This window comes from Lentinus tigrinus, assembly GCF_003813185.1.
Source record: "Lentinus tigrinus ALCF2SS1-7 unplaced genomic scaffold L226scaffold_28, whole genome shotgun sequence".
Taxonomy (NCBI): domain Eukaryota; kingdom Fungi; phylum Basidiomycota; class Agaricomycetes; order Polyporales; family Polyporaceae; genus Lentinus; species Lentinus tigrinus.
The window spans coordinates 235067-248678 of record NW_027137937.1 but is presented as its reverse complement, the minus strand read 5'-3'; the positions used below and the strand labels follow the sequence as shown (position 1 = coordinate 248678).

The 13612-nt window shown below is 55.9% G+C and overlaps 6 protein-coding genes across 6 annotated transcripts; 3 read left to right on the top strand and 3 right to left on the bottom strand.

Annotated features, from left to right (window-relative positions):
• Window positions 1-109: 109 nt before the first annotated feature.
• Window positions 110-1182, bottom strand: L226DRAFT_573825 (NAD(P)-binding protein; the record flags this gene model as incomplete). Its single annotated transcript, XM_067684928.1, has 6 exons — window positions 110-165; window positions 225-300; window positions 359-632; window positions 695-897; window positions 955-989; window positions 1059-1182. Coding segments are annotated over 6 exons (768 nt in total), but the record flags the coding sequence as incomplete, so codon positions are not given.
• A 1539-nt stretch (window positions 1183-2721) lies between these two features.
• L226DRAFT_573824 (NAD-P-binding protein) lies at window positions 2722-3762 on the top strand (the record flags this gene model as incomplete). Its single annotated transcript, XM_067684927.1, has 4 exons — window positions 2722-2746; window positions 2816-3271; window positions 3324-3382; window positions 3448-3762. 4 exons carry the CDS (start codon window positions 2722-2724, stop codon window positions 3760-3762), a joined length of 855 nt encoding a protein of 284 aa, XP_067532202.1.
• Window positions 3763-4400: 638 nt separating this feature from the next.
• L226DRAFT_172376 (uncharacterized protein) lies at window positions 4401-5771 on the bottom strand. The gene is made up of 5 exons (XM_067672633.1): window positions 5656-5771; window positions 5387-5576; window positions 5037-5332; window positions 4655-4984; window positions 4401-4597 (listed from the first exon to the last, which is right to left on the bottom strand). The coding sequence occupies exons 2-4, from the start codon at window positions 5555-5557 to the stop codon at window positions 4810-4812; spliced, it is 642 nt and encodes a 213-aa protein (XP_067532201.1). The 5' UTR covers window positions 5558-5576; window positions 5656-5771; the 3' UTR covers window positions 4401-4597; window positions 4655-4809.
• A 1128-nt stretch (window positions 5772-6899) lies between these two features.
• On the bottom strand, window positions 6900-8244 carry L226DRAFT_547284 (anthranilate phosphoribosyltransferase TrpD; the record flags this gene model as incomplete). The annotated part of the gene is made up of 3 exons (XM_067682487.1): window positions 6900-7443; window positions 7501-7685; window positions 7876-8244. 3 exons carry the CDS (start codon window positions 8242-8244, stop codon window positions 6900-6902), a joined length of 1098 nt encoding a protein of 365 aa, XP_067532200.1.
• A 507-nt stretch (window positions 8245-8751) lies between these two features.
• Window positions 8752-10466, top strand: L226DRAFT_537895 (uncharacterized protein). Its single transcript, XM_067681396.1, has 4 exons — window positions 8752-8971; window positions 9028-9092; window positions 9141-9190; window positions 9627-10466. The coding sequence occupies exons 1-4, from the start codon at window positions 8831-8833 to the stop codon at window positions 10061-10063; spliced, it is 693 nt and encodes a 230-aa protein (XP_067532199.1). The 5' UTR covers window positions 8752-8830; the 3' UTR covers window positions 10064-10466.
• A 2278-nt stretch (window positions 10467-12744) lies between these two features.
• Window positions 12745-13279, top strand: L226DRAFT_525235 (uncharacterized protein; the record flags this gene model as incomplete). The annotated part of the gene is made up of 3 exons (XM_067678957.1): window positions 12745-12887; window positions 12943-13012; window positions 13070-13279. The coding sequence occupies 3 exons, from the start codon at window positions 12745-12747 to the stop codon at window positions 13277-13279; spliced, it is 423 nt and encodes a 140-aa protein (XP_067532198.1).
• Between the last annotated feature and the right edge of the window lie 333 nt (window positions 13280-13612).

Here is a 13612-nt window from a genome sequence, read left to right as displayed (position 1 = left end):
GAGTGAGGGCGCCGTAGGGTGTAGGGTAGAGCACGGTCGCGTTCTACATCATGCGCCGAGAAGCGTCAGCCATGTAGAGATGAACATACAAACGCCAGATGCTACGTACCCCAAAGACCCGGATGAAGTTCGGTACATCGCGCTGGAAACTCGACTGGATGTTACCTGCGTCAAACGCCTCAATACCGTATTCCACTGAAGCGATGCCTGCGAATTTGACATACCGGGGTTGACAGCTATCGAGATGATACCCTTCTCCGCGTAGCGCTTCGCCACTTGTCGAGCAACGACGACATTTCCCTGTTTGGCTGGTAGCTCAGCGCGAGGAGTATACATAGCAACTGACCCGAAGACAGACAAATTTGCTCTGGTAGTACATGACAGTACTTGTTGCTTTGCGGCGCGCAGGGCCGTCCTTGAACAACTCGTAGTTGAGGATGCCACCCTTGAAGTACGCCGCGCTCGACGACGTCGTGACGATGCGAGCGTGGTGGTCTGGCGACGTCTTGACTCCTTCTAAAAGCGCAGGCATAAGGAGCTCGGTGAAGTACCAGGGGCCGATACAGTTCGTTCCGAACGTGAGATCATAGCCGTCCTTTGTCAATCTGTCCATTGACATCGTCAGGAGACCGCTAGCAAACGAAAGGGTTAACGAACACGACAAAAAAGGTACGGAAACAGATGTTCAACTAACGCGTTGTTAAAGAGTATGTGCAGCTCATGTTCTTTGCTCAGGAACTCTTCCGCTGCCTTCTTGACGGAAGCGAGGTGGGCGAGGTCGAGTTCAAGGAAAATGGGTTCCTTCCCAGTCGCCTCCTTGAGCGAAGCAATCGCAGCATCCGCTTTTTCCTTGCTTCGAGAGGCAAGGTAAACCTTCGCGTTATGTTGCAAGAGGGCCTACAATGTCCATCAGTACGTCTGCTCGTAGACGTCGTCTCAGCAACACGTGCTCACCTTCGTGGTCTCATATCCAATCCCCACGTTCCCACCTACGAGTAAAAAAGGAGAAGATACAGATGAGCGTGGCTAGACATTGATGATATGAACAGAAGACGGACCCGTCACAAGTGCCACTCGTCCTGTCAGATCGGATATCTGATCGACTGAGAACTTGGGTTTGGGAGGGAACATCTGCACGATGACCGGCCAGGGACCGCTATCCTTCGAGAATGTTCCGCCCATGCTGTGCTCCCCAGAGTAAACGTGTCTATGTAGGCAGCTCCGAGTGTGCGAGAGGGATGGGGCCTGTGCTGGAGCTTGAGCTGGAGGGTGACTTCAACTCGTCCCGAGTCTTGCTAGAGCTTTTATACGAAACCCCGCGACATTGTGAGCAGCGACGACGCACAACGTCCTTGCAGGCTACTCAGCGCTGTTTAGGCATGCTAGAGCTATCGTCTGCGGGCTCTCGGAATGACGGGACGTTGAAGATTCCGGCTCGTAAGAGGATGACGTTGTCCCCTATCGCGTCTCTCTGAGTGTCCCTTGAATTTTCACTAGGTATACTGATCAGCCTAGGCTGGAAGGCATACACCCAGGACCTCTGCACAACCGAATGCGCATTGCGAGCGTCAGCAGACCTTACTCACGTCGGGATCATGGCCATCAGGCGTGAACGGTGGACATATATCTGCTGACCATAGTAAGTCAATATTGAACTTGCGGGTACAAAAAAATACTCACTTCGTATACACGTGCTATTGCCAAGCACCGCCGGAAGGATGCTCTTGGTAAAAGAGGAGGTGCTGGTGAAGCGTCCTACCTACGCCGATGGAGCTGCGCCGCATTAGGCGGGGCATCTAACCACAATTTCCCCACATACTGAAATTATCAACCCTACTATGCCGCTTCCACACGAATTGCGTTCTTCAGCCTGAGGTCACTTTGTCGACAGGACGAGAGTCGTGACAACTCCGGAACTTGGCGGCAGCTGCTCCGGATCACACCATTAGAGCGGAGACTCGCGGCATCAAAGTTTCGTTCAGGCTCCGACAGTGTCACAGTGTCGGAGATATAACAAACCAGCATTGACTCCGACGAGTATCCAGCCAAGCACCATCTCAGGCTAGTCTTGGTCCTACGTCGACCCGACGTACTTGGGTACTCAGCTCATAACGTCTCAGTAGGGGTGAGCTCCTTCTCAAAGTTCTTATACGGTCTGATGATCCAATCTCTAACCCCCTTCAAGTCCCGGTGTCATAGCCAAAAGCTGACCGACGTTGCATGTCTGATTTTGCTAGACTGCGAGCCCGAGTCTTGCTATGTTATCGATGCATTAGCGTTCGCAGAAAATCTACTGTGCCGGCTATATTTAGCAGATGGTGAACAGCCTTGCTTCAATCTGCGGCTCACCGTCGCCATTCTTATTTCTGGATAGGTGCGTGTTCTCCGCTCATGCCAGTTTGGCGGCCGGAATACACGGCATGACCACAATGTTCTCAGGTGGCGTACGGCGTCATTAGTATTTCACCTGTTCTCTGTGAATGCCGGTATGCTTCTCAGTAACTTTGACAGGACATGACCAGCATCTTGCTGGGAATCATGGACTTCTCGATACATAGATGGCAGGGACAATACGGCGGCAAAGTGGCCTTTAACACTTCTTCGGCATGGTACCTAGTATCTCATTATAACCTTCGACTCATCCTACAGATGTATATAAGGCATTCCCAAGTTCCTGTTGGACACGCATAAACATCGCTTGGATGCGCGATGGGTGACGCTATGACTGATCCCCGAGTTTGGTTCAGTGAGTATCTTTTCTCTATCGTCACCTCATACTATCCCTCCGTGTACTCACCTACCGACGTCTTATCAGTCACAGGTACATCTAGCGGAATTGGGCGCGCCCTCGTCGAGCTCATACTTGAGGAGGGCGAGAACGTCATTGCCACCGTTCGGTCCCTTTCTGCCCTCGACGACCTCACGCACACATACCCATCCACTCGTCTCCTCGTCCTTCAACTTGACGTCACCCATCCTGATCATATCATCGACGCATTCGCCACCGCGAAAGCCGCATTCGGACGTATCGATGTCGTCGTGAACAATGCGGGCTGGGGTGATCTTGGTGAAGTGGAAACCATGGACGAGAAGAAGGGCAGGGGCCTTCTGGAGACGAACTTCTGGGGAGCCCTTCACGTTACCAAGGAGGCCATTAGGCTCTTCCGGGACGACAACCCGCCCGGGGTTGGAGGACGACTGCTCCAGATGTCCTCCTTCCTTGGGTTGGCTGGGTCGCCTGCTACAGGGTATTACGCCGCTTCGAAGTTCGGTAAGTCTTTTCGGCGGGACATGATGAAGCATACATTGAGGTCGTGCGACAGCTCTCGAAGGAATTACGGAAACACTGGCTGCAGAGATCGATCCTGCTTGGAACATCAAGGTATGCAATCGCTGCCGTCTGGAACGCACAGTCACACATCCCAATTGACATCCTCCGCTTCTTAGATTACGCTCTTGGAGCCAGGCTGGATCCGGAGCTCCATCACGTCGAAAATTGAATGGCCCCCAGAGCACCCTTCATACAGCACGAATGCAAATCTCCCGACGTCGGTCATGCGCAAGGGGACCATAGACGATTTCGTGACGTGGAAGAACACTCGGCGATCTGCGGCGGTTTTCTACAAGGCCGCATCCCTGCCGAACCCGCCATTGCACCTCGTCGTCGGGAAGGACGCCATCGCGTCGACAAGGCAGAAGATCGCGAGCTTGTCGGAGCTCGTGGACTTGTACGAGAGCTGGTCGGAAGGCTTGGAGGACTGATTGCAGTGATAGCTCGATATATGTTGACCTCTCCACATGACACGATACACGATGCGAATGACATTGTCGTCATGAGCTGTCCACGTACAAACCACGATTCTCCGGTCATGTCTCGTCACTCGCCGTTCGTCACGAGGGTGTGGCATAACCGAAGACATGTATTCTAGCGTACAACATGCAGAGACTCACAAAAGTGACAAAATAATAATTCCAAAACCGTCCTTGCCCGCCGTGACCATGGTCTGCTGGTTCGCGCGACAGAGCTACTCCCGAACCTGCAGGTCGGGGAAGTAGACTACTTCTCCTTCAGCAGTCGTGCCTCGCTTGAGGCCCACGAGCCACCACGCATGCGGATCCCCATCGGGCTGTAGTACACATAATACAAATGTCAATGATAATGCATGCAGCCAAGGTTGAACAGCGCAAACAACTTACAGAGAGATCCTCGAGAACCTTTTGCACGAGAAAAGCCACGGCATCGCCTACGGTGGTGTAACCTTCTCCAGGTAGGGTGGCGATCGTCTCCACGCTCTGCGAATAGACAGTCAAATTGAGCCAAATAGCGAAAAAGCAGATTTCACCTCGCCCTTCCGGAAGCCGATGAAGATTTGCTTGCTCATGTCGAGGGGCTCTTCCGAACCGTCAACAAGAGAGGAGATGGTCTGGTAACGGGTGCGGATGTCCCGCACTTCGCCGAGGCAGAGACCTTGCCCCTCACGGCCCATGATCGCGAGTCCATATTCAGTATCCTCCACAAAGGGTGGCGAGGCAGCCGTCGTTATTTCCTTCCCCTTGTGTCCCTTAGGGGCAGCGCGGGCCTTGGAGTTGACTTTGGCTGCAATTTTTTGAGCTCTTTTGGGAACAAGGTCGAGGTAGGGGGGAGGCGTCATACCTGGCTTGCCTGTGATGGCCCAACGGGGGTTCCATAATACTTTCATTCCGGCTGGTCGTGCCGGCTTGTTCGATGTCCGTATAAATCTACCCATAATGAGGCTGATTTTGTCTGTCAGTTAGAATGCGGAAGAGGTGGGAGAGAGGACTTCGAGTTCAAGTTGGTGCGTCGATGTTGCAACTCTCGAGAGTGTTCCCCGGATTATATATCCATAGTTGCGAGTCGCTTTGACTTGCTCTGGACAGAGCAAAAAAAGCTGGAGTGTCCAAGCGGTAAGCTTGCACGCAGCGTAGCAAGAGAAGGACATGCGGAGGGCCACGGCGGGTGTACCTACGCCCGGACGTCGAAGAATCAGAGAGTTGCCGCCTGGCGTAAAGCGTACCTAGCGAGATCCATGCTGGACAAAGCCGTGAAGGCGACAGCGCTCTGGAGGAGACACGCCTTGGGGCCGCGGACTTCGAAGTAATTGCTGAGCCGTGATGAGCCACCCGACTCGGAGACTCCGCACCGCACTGTCTGCGGCACGCGTTCTGTACGCTCGCGGAGACTGATCTGTATATCATGCACGTCATTACTCACAGTGAGGGAGAACAATGAGGGAGGATGAACAAGGCGCACCATATCTGGTAACGGCGGGAAGGGAGCGGCATGCTCTCCCGGGGGACAACGGCGGTCGCCCTGCACCAACGACTCTGTAAGGACGGCCTGTATGCTCTTTCAAGATACGCACACATCTTCAACACTGTTTCTTGACCTGTGAACGTCCAGGAGATCCATCCTCTTGACTCGACAATGCTGACGCCGCATGACCTCGTCGACGAGACTGGGAGGCTGCCAACGGCCCCAATCGATATCCCCAAGGCGAATTCGATCGGCCAAAATAGGTGACGACCACATAATCATTCACAACGTCCCGCTGCTCCTAAGTTGTGTTACCAGCGTGAACGCGGCTGCAAGTTCCAGTGCGTTAGTGAACCCTTCGCAAATGGAGAGAGTCTAACCTGGACGATTGTCAGCAGGCGGGTCTGCCTTGCGCATCTCATAGGCTCAGCGTCATATGGGTGAACTACGCAGCTTTGATGCCCCTGTCTCATCCGCAGATATGCAAGTCGAAGTACAAGTTGCGGGAGAAAGACTTGGAGGGGCTCCACTTCTGGACAACGAAGTGCGTTTCATTCACTCCGACTGCGAGGTCGGAGCTTGTGCTTGAGCGAGGTTCTGACGCATCGCAAAGTCATAGGGGACGAATTCCATGGGGTATAATGTGACGATGCATCTGTATAAAGAGCTTGAGGTCGAGGGCAAGGCATGGGAGCGCTACGCGGTCCCGAAGCCTTCGAGGCATTGTGCGTCTTCTTCCTTCAGTCCCCCATCGCGAGCGCATGACCAAGCATCCTGCTCGCGATGACAGCCTGCAGAAGAAGTACGAGGAACACCTCGAGAAGCCTCGTCCCCGCAAGAATTTCGTTCGCCCCGAACCCTACGGCAACGGCAAGCTGAAGCGCAAGGCCGTTCCCCGCCCGCCCCCTCGCCCCGACCTCTACATCAAGCGGTCAAAGGCTCTCTGGATGCTCCATGACGATCCCAGGTTGCCAGCATGGCTTTGAAAGGCCCTCAACGAGACACTCGATGCCGTCGACACCAGCGCTGCCCTTCGCTCCGCCTCCAACGCCAACGGGAAGGCAGTGAAGCCGAAGCCCCTTCGGACAAGAAGCGAACGACAGCGCTGGCCATCGCGCCGGCCACGCTCCCAAGGGCGACGGGTTGTGGACCGACCCCGCAGCGAAGTGGCTGGAGTACGGGTTCGCGAGCAGCGGGTTCCGAAGGGAGGCGATCCCGAGCGTTCAGGTCGCCTTGATGCTATAAATGTATCGTTGTCAGTGTGATTCTGCCTGTAGAAGTAGTCGTACTTACCATCTCGGAGCGCACGTCCGTGACGAGGCGATGCTGTCCCTCGCGCCTTGCTCGTGCATTTCCAAAATCAAAAGTCGACGCCACACGGCGAGTGATCCATGGCCGTGATCGCCCTCGGATGCCGGACGAAACGTGCGAAGACCGAGAGGATATGGGAAGATTCACCCTGGATACAAGGAACCACACTTCAGCAGGTGTAGAAACAAGAGTACTCACCTAGCGTGTCTCTGTCTTTCTCGCACACACGCGAGCGATTCATAACACCGGATAGATACACCAAGATAATGCACATTCAGATGACTTCTTCTCAGCCGTACTCGCGCATATACGTTCACTTCTGCACCTGAGAGGCGGCAGCAAGCCCGGCATCCCGGAACTGCTCGAGGGCATTCCACGCTTTCCCGGAGTGAATGCTCTTCCGTGCCTTGGCTACGCCATCCTTCAGGTCCGTCGCGACGCCCGCGACCACAAGCAGCGCAGCCGCGTTTATCAGCACGAAGTCGAGCACGGGCGTGAGCCGCTCAGGGATGTCCTTCCCGCTCTGCAAGAGCGCCTTGAACGTCGCAGCGTTCTCCCCCGGGGTGCCCCCAGATACTTCGTTGAGCGGGTGGGCGGAAAGTCCAAAGTCACGGGGGTGGAGAGTGCGCTCGGTGACTGAACCGTCAGGGTGCAGCTCCCAGGCGTAGGTATCGCCGGCGCAAGAGATTTCGTCAAGTCCTTCTGCGCCGCAGACGACGAAGGCGCGCTTGACGCCGCCGTCTGCAAGGGAGTGCGCGAAGGTGGGCCCGAGCTCGCGTTCCGCCACTCCGAGGACCATTCCTTGTGGTTTGGCGGGGTTGATGAGAGGTCCAAGGACGTTGAACATCGTTCGGTGACTGTAGACAAAATGGTGTCAGAGAGAAAGCGACGCGAGGGCAGACGTGCAGACGTACGGAAGTGCCTTTCGGAAGGGTGCAATCATAGCAAGAGAAGGATGGTATTGGGGTGCCATGATGAAGGTGAATGGGATTCGTGCGATGGGTAGGGGCGTGTCCACGCTTGGAGGGGTGAAGTAGCAGCCTAGCGATTGCAGCAAGTCTGCAGAGCCAGACGAAGAGGTCGATGCGCGACTACCGTGCTGGTGAAGGTCGGTCAGCACATGCCATTTCAGCTGGACGAGGAGCATATATGCATGCTTTTGAGGAATATATGCACCGTACACCTCGCACGTATGTCCGGGGTTGCATATATGCGCACTAAAATTTGCCTATGTCTCCGTACGCCTCGCGCACGCCAGAGGCCATACAAACAAGCTGAAGGGAACTCACTTTGACCACTCGTGCCCCAGCACCTGCCGCAACGATCGCAGCAGTTGTGCTGACGTTGAACGTGTTGTGCCCATCTCCGCCCGTCCCGACGATGTCGACTACGAAGTCTTCGTCGACACCCTCCACCGCTGCCTTCAGCGCGCGTCTACGCAGGACATTCGCAGCAGTAACCAGGTATTCCGGTCTACGCTCGACGCGTTCAGTGTGCAGCGCCGTGAGGAACGACCCAATCTGCACCGGCAGGACCGTGTCAGGCGTAAAGAGACATTCGAGCGCGATCTTGAGGTCCTCGGCGGTGAAGTATTCTGGAGTCTTCACGAGCTTGCCCAGCAGGGATTTGAAGGTGTCCTGGGAGACGGGGAGCGACATGGTGGGAGGAGATGGGAGATAGCGTTTGGCAGCTCGGAGTTGCAGATGACTCCGTCGAAGGCGCATATAGTCGGCTTATTTGTACGTCCTGCTGGCCGCCCGCGCAGTCCATCGCCGACAACAGCGCAAGCGAGATTGTCCAGCGAGTTCCGTGCTCATCGTAGGGAAGTGTGGCGAGACGAGGAGGAGGATGGAAGACAAGTTGCCGGTGAGATGGCGAGGTCCGTGCGAGTTGGCGACGGGGAGCATCCTCCAGCTCGCGGCTCTGCACTCTGTTCGACGGCGAAGCTCTCGTACAGGACGCCTGCACCGGCGATGATGAATTTCGTTGATTGCACCAAGCACGCTGGGCGCGACGCCGACGACACCGAAGGCGGCGAGCTCGGGCGCTGGACCGGCGGTGGGAAGCGGCGGCTCTGGTTGCCACCGCGAAACAACGCCAAACACGCTCTTTACTCTCCTCCTCCACCATCCTCCAGCCCCTCCTCCTACTCGTCGTGCTCACGACTCCCTCGTCGTCCTCGCCGTCGTCGGCGCCCTTCCTTAGTTTCGTCTAATCTCTACGTCGCGCCCGACAGCCCTCACAATGTTCATCGCATCCATCCTCGCGGTCGCGCTTGCAGCGATCCCCTCGACCCTCGCCCAAACGGACTTCACTTCTGCGCACAATGTCACCCCCATCACTGGTACCTGGGCCTCGGGTTCGAAGCAGGTCGTTACTGGCTCTGTGAGTAGCTGCTGTATTTTCGTCGTCGTCGACGTTAGGAGGCTTATTGTCTTCAGGGTTTCGCTAACCCTGCGAACATGACGTTCACCTACCCAGCGGTGACCGGCGTGTCGTATGCTTTGTGAGTTCCCTCTGCTCTCCCGGACGTCCTCGCGCTGACTTATGTCAGCACCGACGATGGGTGGTATGAGAGTGCTCGCTATCGGTTCAACAGTAACGGTGAGTTATCCCTCAATTTGACTCTCAATCTGGGCCTAGCAGAGAGATGGCTGCATATATGCGCTTGGGGCTGGATGTATGCGCATGGACGTCGTCGTCGCCCACGCCCGGACCAACGTCAGCGTCGTCCGCTCCACTTGCCAAATATAGAACGGCAAGTTCTCTTTCGGCGCAGCGGAGATACCCACGTCAAACAGTTGAGACAAGCTGCCTCAGTGTGGATATGTTATGTCTCTGTTCTCAAGCAAGGTTGTGAACGAGACGTAAGGTATTCTCGCTGCTGAACAGGTCCAACGGTGGCTGAGAGGCACCCTCGTGCGGCGAAATCCCGTTCGGAAATCGCCCCTAGCCTACCGCAAAATCGCTGCTGCGCGGGCGCAGCTGTCGGACATGTCCGTGTGTCGTCTGCCGTACATCCACTGATACCCGCCCACAGGGAGCAGCCCGAACTGTATCACTGGTGTCCTGAACTGGCATCATGGGCAGTACACCTTCAACGACAACGGCTCTCTCACGCTCAACCCTTTGAGTGACGGCTACCAGCAAGTCCAGGACCCATGCGCGGCGGAGACCAACTTTATCGAGCAGTACAACACGACCGAGCTCTACATGGGCTGGCAAATCTTCAGCGACCAGGCGGACGGGCCAAAACTCCACCTTTTCCAGGCGGATGGTACACCAGTCGCGCCGCTCTTCCAGGTGTACTCGACCGCGAATATGCTGCCCACAGAGCTGCTGCGGAACGTCACAGTCACACTTACGGACAAGACACTCGCCGTCATGAACGCGGGCTCGAGGAGTTGGACACCTGCGGGCGTCACGTCCCTCATGTCGGGAGTGTTCGCGCTCGCACTCTCATCTATGTTTATCTAGAGCATTGGAAGTGAACCGAACCACGAGTATCTATCACCGCACACGCACGTACCTCGCATCTTCGTCATCTCTTACGCCCCATCGCTTTCTGACCGGCGTTCGTTTTACCATCCATTAGTAGTAGTACACCCGCATCAGGCCACGCGCATACTCCTTCCGCCTTCCTCCATTTCCGAGTACTACGGGCAGGGTGTGCGCGACTGCTGCACATCGCATCTTGGCACAGACAGTTCATATACATTTCCCTCTCTGTTCTCAAGTTCCACGCACGATACCCCCGTACGTACTCCGCGTTTGTCGACATTTGCATTAGCATGCATTCGTGTGGGCCAGCGGGCTTCATGACCAACACGCATGCACTGTAATCTACATGAGTTGATTAATCGCGGTCATCTCACATCCTCCTGCGAGGCTCAAGAGAGCTTCTACGATCATCGGGTACGTTCTTTCCAGTAGGCTTGTGGTGACGCTCGAGGGGACTGCGCGCGTTCACGCGGTCACCGGGGGAGGGGGGTAAATGCTTCAGCATCTTGTCCGGTCGGTGCTCCGTAAGCTCAATGAGATCTAGGTGGTTCCAGTATGTTGCGCACGACTCAGGTGCGTGCTCCACGCCCTGTATGTCGCTGCGGTATGTTGAGTCTGACCACCTGCGTATGTCCGATCTAGGGTGGACCACAAGGCCGGACATCATCAGATGTGTGTTCCTACTGCAGCGCACCCGAGAACAACTAAGTGAGCTGCTACGGTTGTAGCGCTGCCTCCCCTACAACTGCGGTAGGAGGAGGAGGGGGTATTTCAGCTCGCGAAACCTCAGCTACAGATCTACAGGCCCCCTCGGGTGGATTGTTTTCCTGCCTGGGTTTGCGCGCGCGATACCGTCGGGCCCCATCTGCGCGCGGCCCCGCTCGTCTCCTCGCCGTCGCACCCGTGAGACAAAGTACGCGTATGTCCTGCGTCGTCCTGCAGCCTTCTCCTGACACAGAAAATATAGTTGAAGGCCTTTTCCACGCGCCCATCCCAGGGGGTGTCCGTCTCAGCCCCCCACCCCCCATGTCCCTCCGGACGAAGGCCGCATCTCTATCTCCGGCACTACGTTCATTAAGACTCACTTGAACACGTACACAAAACAAAGCACACATACCGTCTGCTCACACAGGCACAACAACTGTGGCGAACGTGTTGATAGGTCGAGTGCACTGTCGAGTACCATGCCCTCCACATTATACAGTAAGTATAATTGCCAGTCAACATGTCAAATCCCCAGCCCTGAATTTCCCTGCAGGACTTCGACGGTCTGCACACACAGTCGAGTCCTTGAAGGCTGACCACCTGATCCCCATCCCATCCACCACCAACCTCCAGAACGAACTCAAACACAAGCTCGTTCATCCCATCCGGACACCTGCGCAGGCCCTTCCGGATACCAGCGCAGGCCCTTCCGGATACCAGCGCAGGCCCTCCCGGATACCAGCGCAGGTCGCCGCTCACCCACACGCTTTCACACCAAACCACAGATATTCACAGACAAATACGATCTTGTCGACAACCATCACAGGACGTCTGGTACCGTCACCACACGTCCTCTCAACTCATCTGAGTTGTGGAGCTGCTTGGCCAGCTTAGGCTCTGATTCATCTACTTAGTTCTTCCTTCTAGTAGTGTATCTCATGTACTTTGTAATTCAATATAAATCTCTAATGTGCAATAAACTTCTGCACATAAACATCGGGGGTCTTACTCGACTACGGGCGCTTGTCCTAGTAAGTATCAGGTTACAGTCCGATCAATTCTGTTTCCTTCTACACCGCCATCACCTCGACAGCGTCCTGAGCCTGTCGTCATGTTTCAAGCCATGACTGGGCTATCACTTGTACGCTGACATGCCTAGACCATGGTGTGTGATCTGCATACTGAAGCTCTGCGCAATTTTGATGATCATCCTTAGATCTGTCTTCTACAGGTTTGCTTACGCCGCCTCAACATGCATCTGCCAGGACACAGGGATGAGGCCATGATGCGTGCGCCGCGGCTCCACTCGGCGGCGTTGGATCATGAGGCTCAGCAGGTTGGAACCTTGATGTGTTGAACCTGGTAAGTTTCCGTTCGACTCTCGAGGTACCACGTCCGCGGCCAAGTTTCAACAGCAATTGCGGCCGCAGACGAACAAGCATGATCGCCAATGCGACGTACAAACAGACCTCCTCCGGTGGGAACGAATCATTCAATTCTTGCGAGACCCCCTCATCAGCCCTCCTCCGTCGACGTCAGGCTGTGGACGATTAGATGCCGACTAGTCGGGGGCAGTGATGGCCCGCGAGAAATGCGTTGACGGGATCTGATGCTCGTCTTTGGCGGACTCGGAAAGACCTAGAGTCCACACGAATCAAGGGCATCTGCGCAGTGATGCGCCGAGCAGATGCCATGCAATCCAACACCGCAAGCCGAGGGACGGTCTCATTGCCCGAGACGTTGATTGCGCTGCGTCGGCACAACATGGATCCTCCGTCGTATAAAAGGGCTCGTTGGACGTCGGTGAGTCCTCACAGCTGGAACTTCTAACCTTCATACGCCGCGCGTATTCCCTCTTCTTTCTTCCAACCGCTCCCTTTTCTGGACCCGTCGCTCTCTCTAGCACTCTCCGTTACGCACTCTCGTTAACGAACACGACCCACTCTATCATCATGAAGTTCTCCACGATCATCCTTGCCTCCGCCGCTGCCGTCGTCTCGGTCTACGCTGCCCCCACCTTCGAGAAGCGTGGTGTCGATCCCGCTCTCGTTCCCGACTTCGGTGTCCAGCGCGGTGCAGGTGCTGATGGCACTGGGTACGCAGTCTTCCTCTTCCGCGCCCCGCCGCCGTCTTCTGACATATCTGTGTAGTAACTGCCGTGGCATCAACGGCATCCTCATCCCCTGTTCGTGCCCGCCTGACCGTGGCGAGTTCATCGCAGTAAGCATACTCGTTGCAGACTCGCCTTGAACCTGGCCGCTGACTCCTTTCCTACAGAGCTTGAACGCGAACGTCGCAGCGGGCCACGCCATCAACAACCCGCCCATCTCGACACCGTTCCCGACTGGCAACTCGAAGCCCGAGCAGCAGGCGCGTATCGCGACCCTGCTCTCGACGCTGCAGAACCTCCACGGCCCCGGTGTCGGCTGCCCCGCGGTGTCGACCGTCTACGGCCAGCTCCAGCAGCAGATCAACGCACTTCCGTGAAGTGCTTGAGGCGACGCGTTCCTTTCTGGCGGTTTTTGGGAGATCGTTCAGGGTATCGTCACGGCCGTGTTATGCTAGTTAGTACATTTCAATCGACGGGTGCCAGTCGCCCTGTTCCAGCTGTCCATTTCTGGTGTGCGTGATCATCGGCCGCCGACTCTTGCAGCGAATTTCGGGGCTCCTGCGCTGAGTCTCAACTTACGCTGCGTCGTCATAGCGTACGATAAGTAGAGAGCTACATCGGGTCAAGTCAATGACTGCGGGCTCTCACGTCCGCACCAGCACTGACCGCCGACCGGCAGCATGGCAAGTCTTGTGGCTGGCTCGTATAAT

Bases quoted from the DNA above. Each gene is read 5' to 3' on its own strand.
- L226DRAFT_172376 (XM_067672633.1), bottom strand. From the start codon at position 5,557: ATGATTATGTGGTCGTCACCTATTTTGGCCGATCGAATTCGCCTTGGG. The intron at 5,333-5,386 runs GTGTGCGTATCT...TCGTTGGTGCAG, and splicing joins CAAGAAACAGTGTTGAAGAT to GGCGACCGCCGTTGTCCCCC. The intron at 4,985-5,036 runs GTACGCTTTACG...GTCCGGGCGTAG, and splicing joins TCCAGCATGGATCTCGCTAG to GTACACCCGCCGTGGCCCTC.
- L226DRAFT_537895 (XM_067681396.1), top strand. From the start codon at position 8,831: ATGTTCATCGCATCCATCCTCGCGGTCGCGCTTGCAGCGATCCCCTCG. The intron at 9,093-9,140 runs GTGAGTTCCCTC...GACTTATGTCAG, and splicing joins ACCGGCGTGTCGTATGCTTT to CACCGACGATGGGTGGTATG. The intron at 9,191-9,626 runs GTGAGTTATCCC...ACCCGCCCACAG, and splicing joins CTATCGGTTCAACAGTAACG to GGAGCAGCCCGAACTGTATC.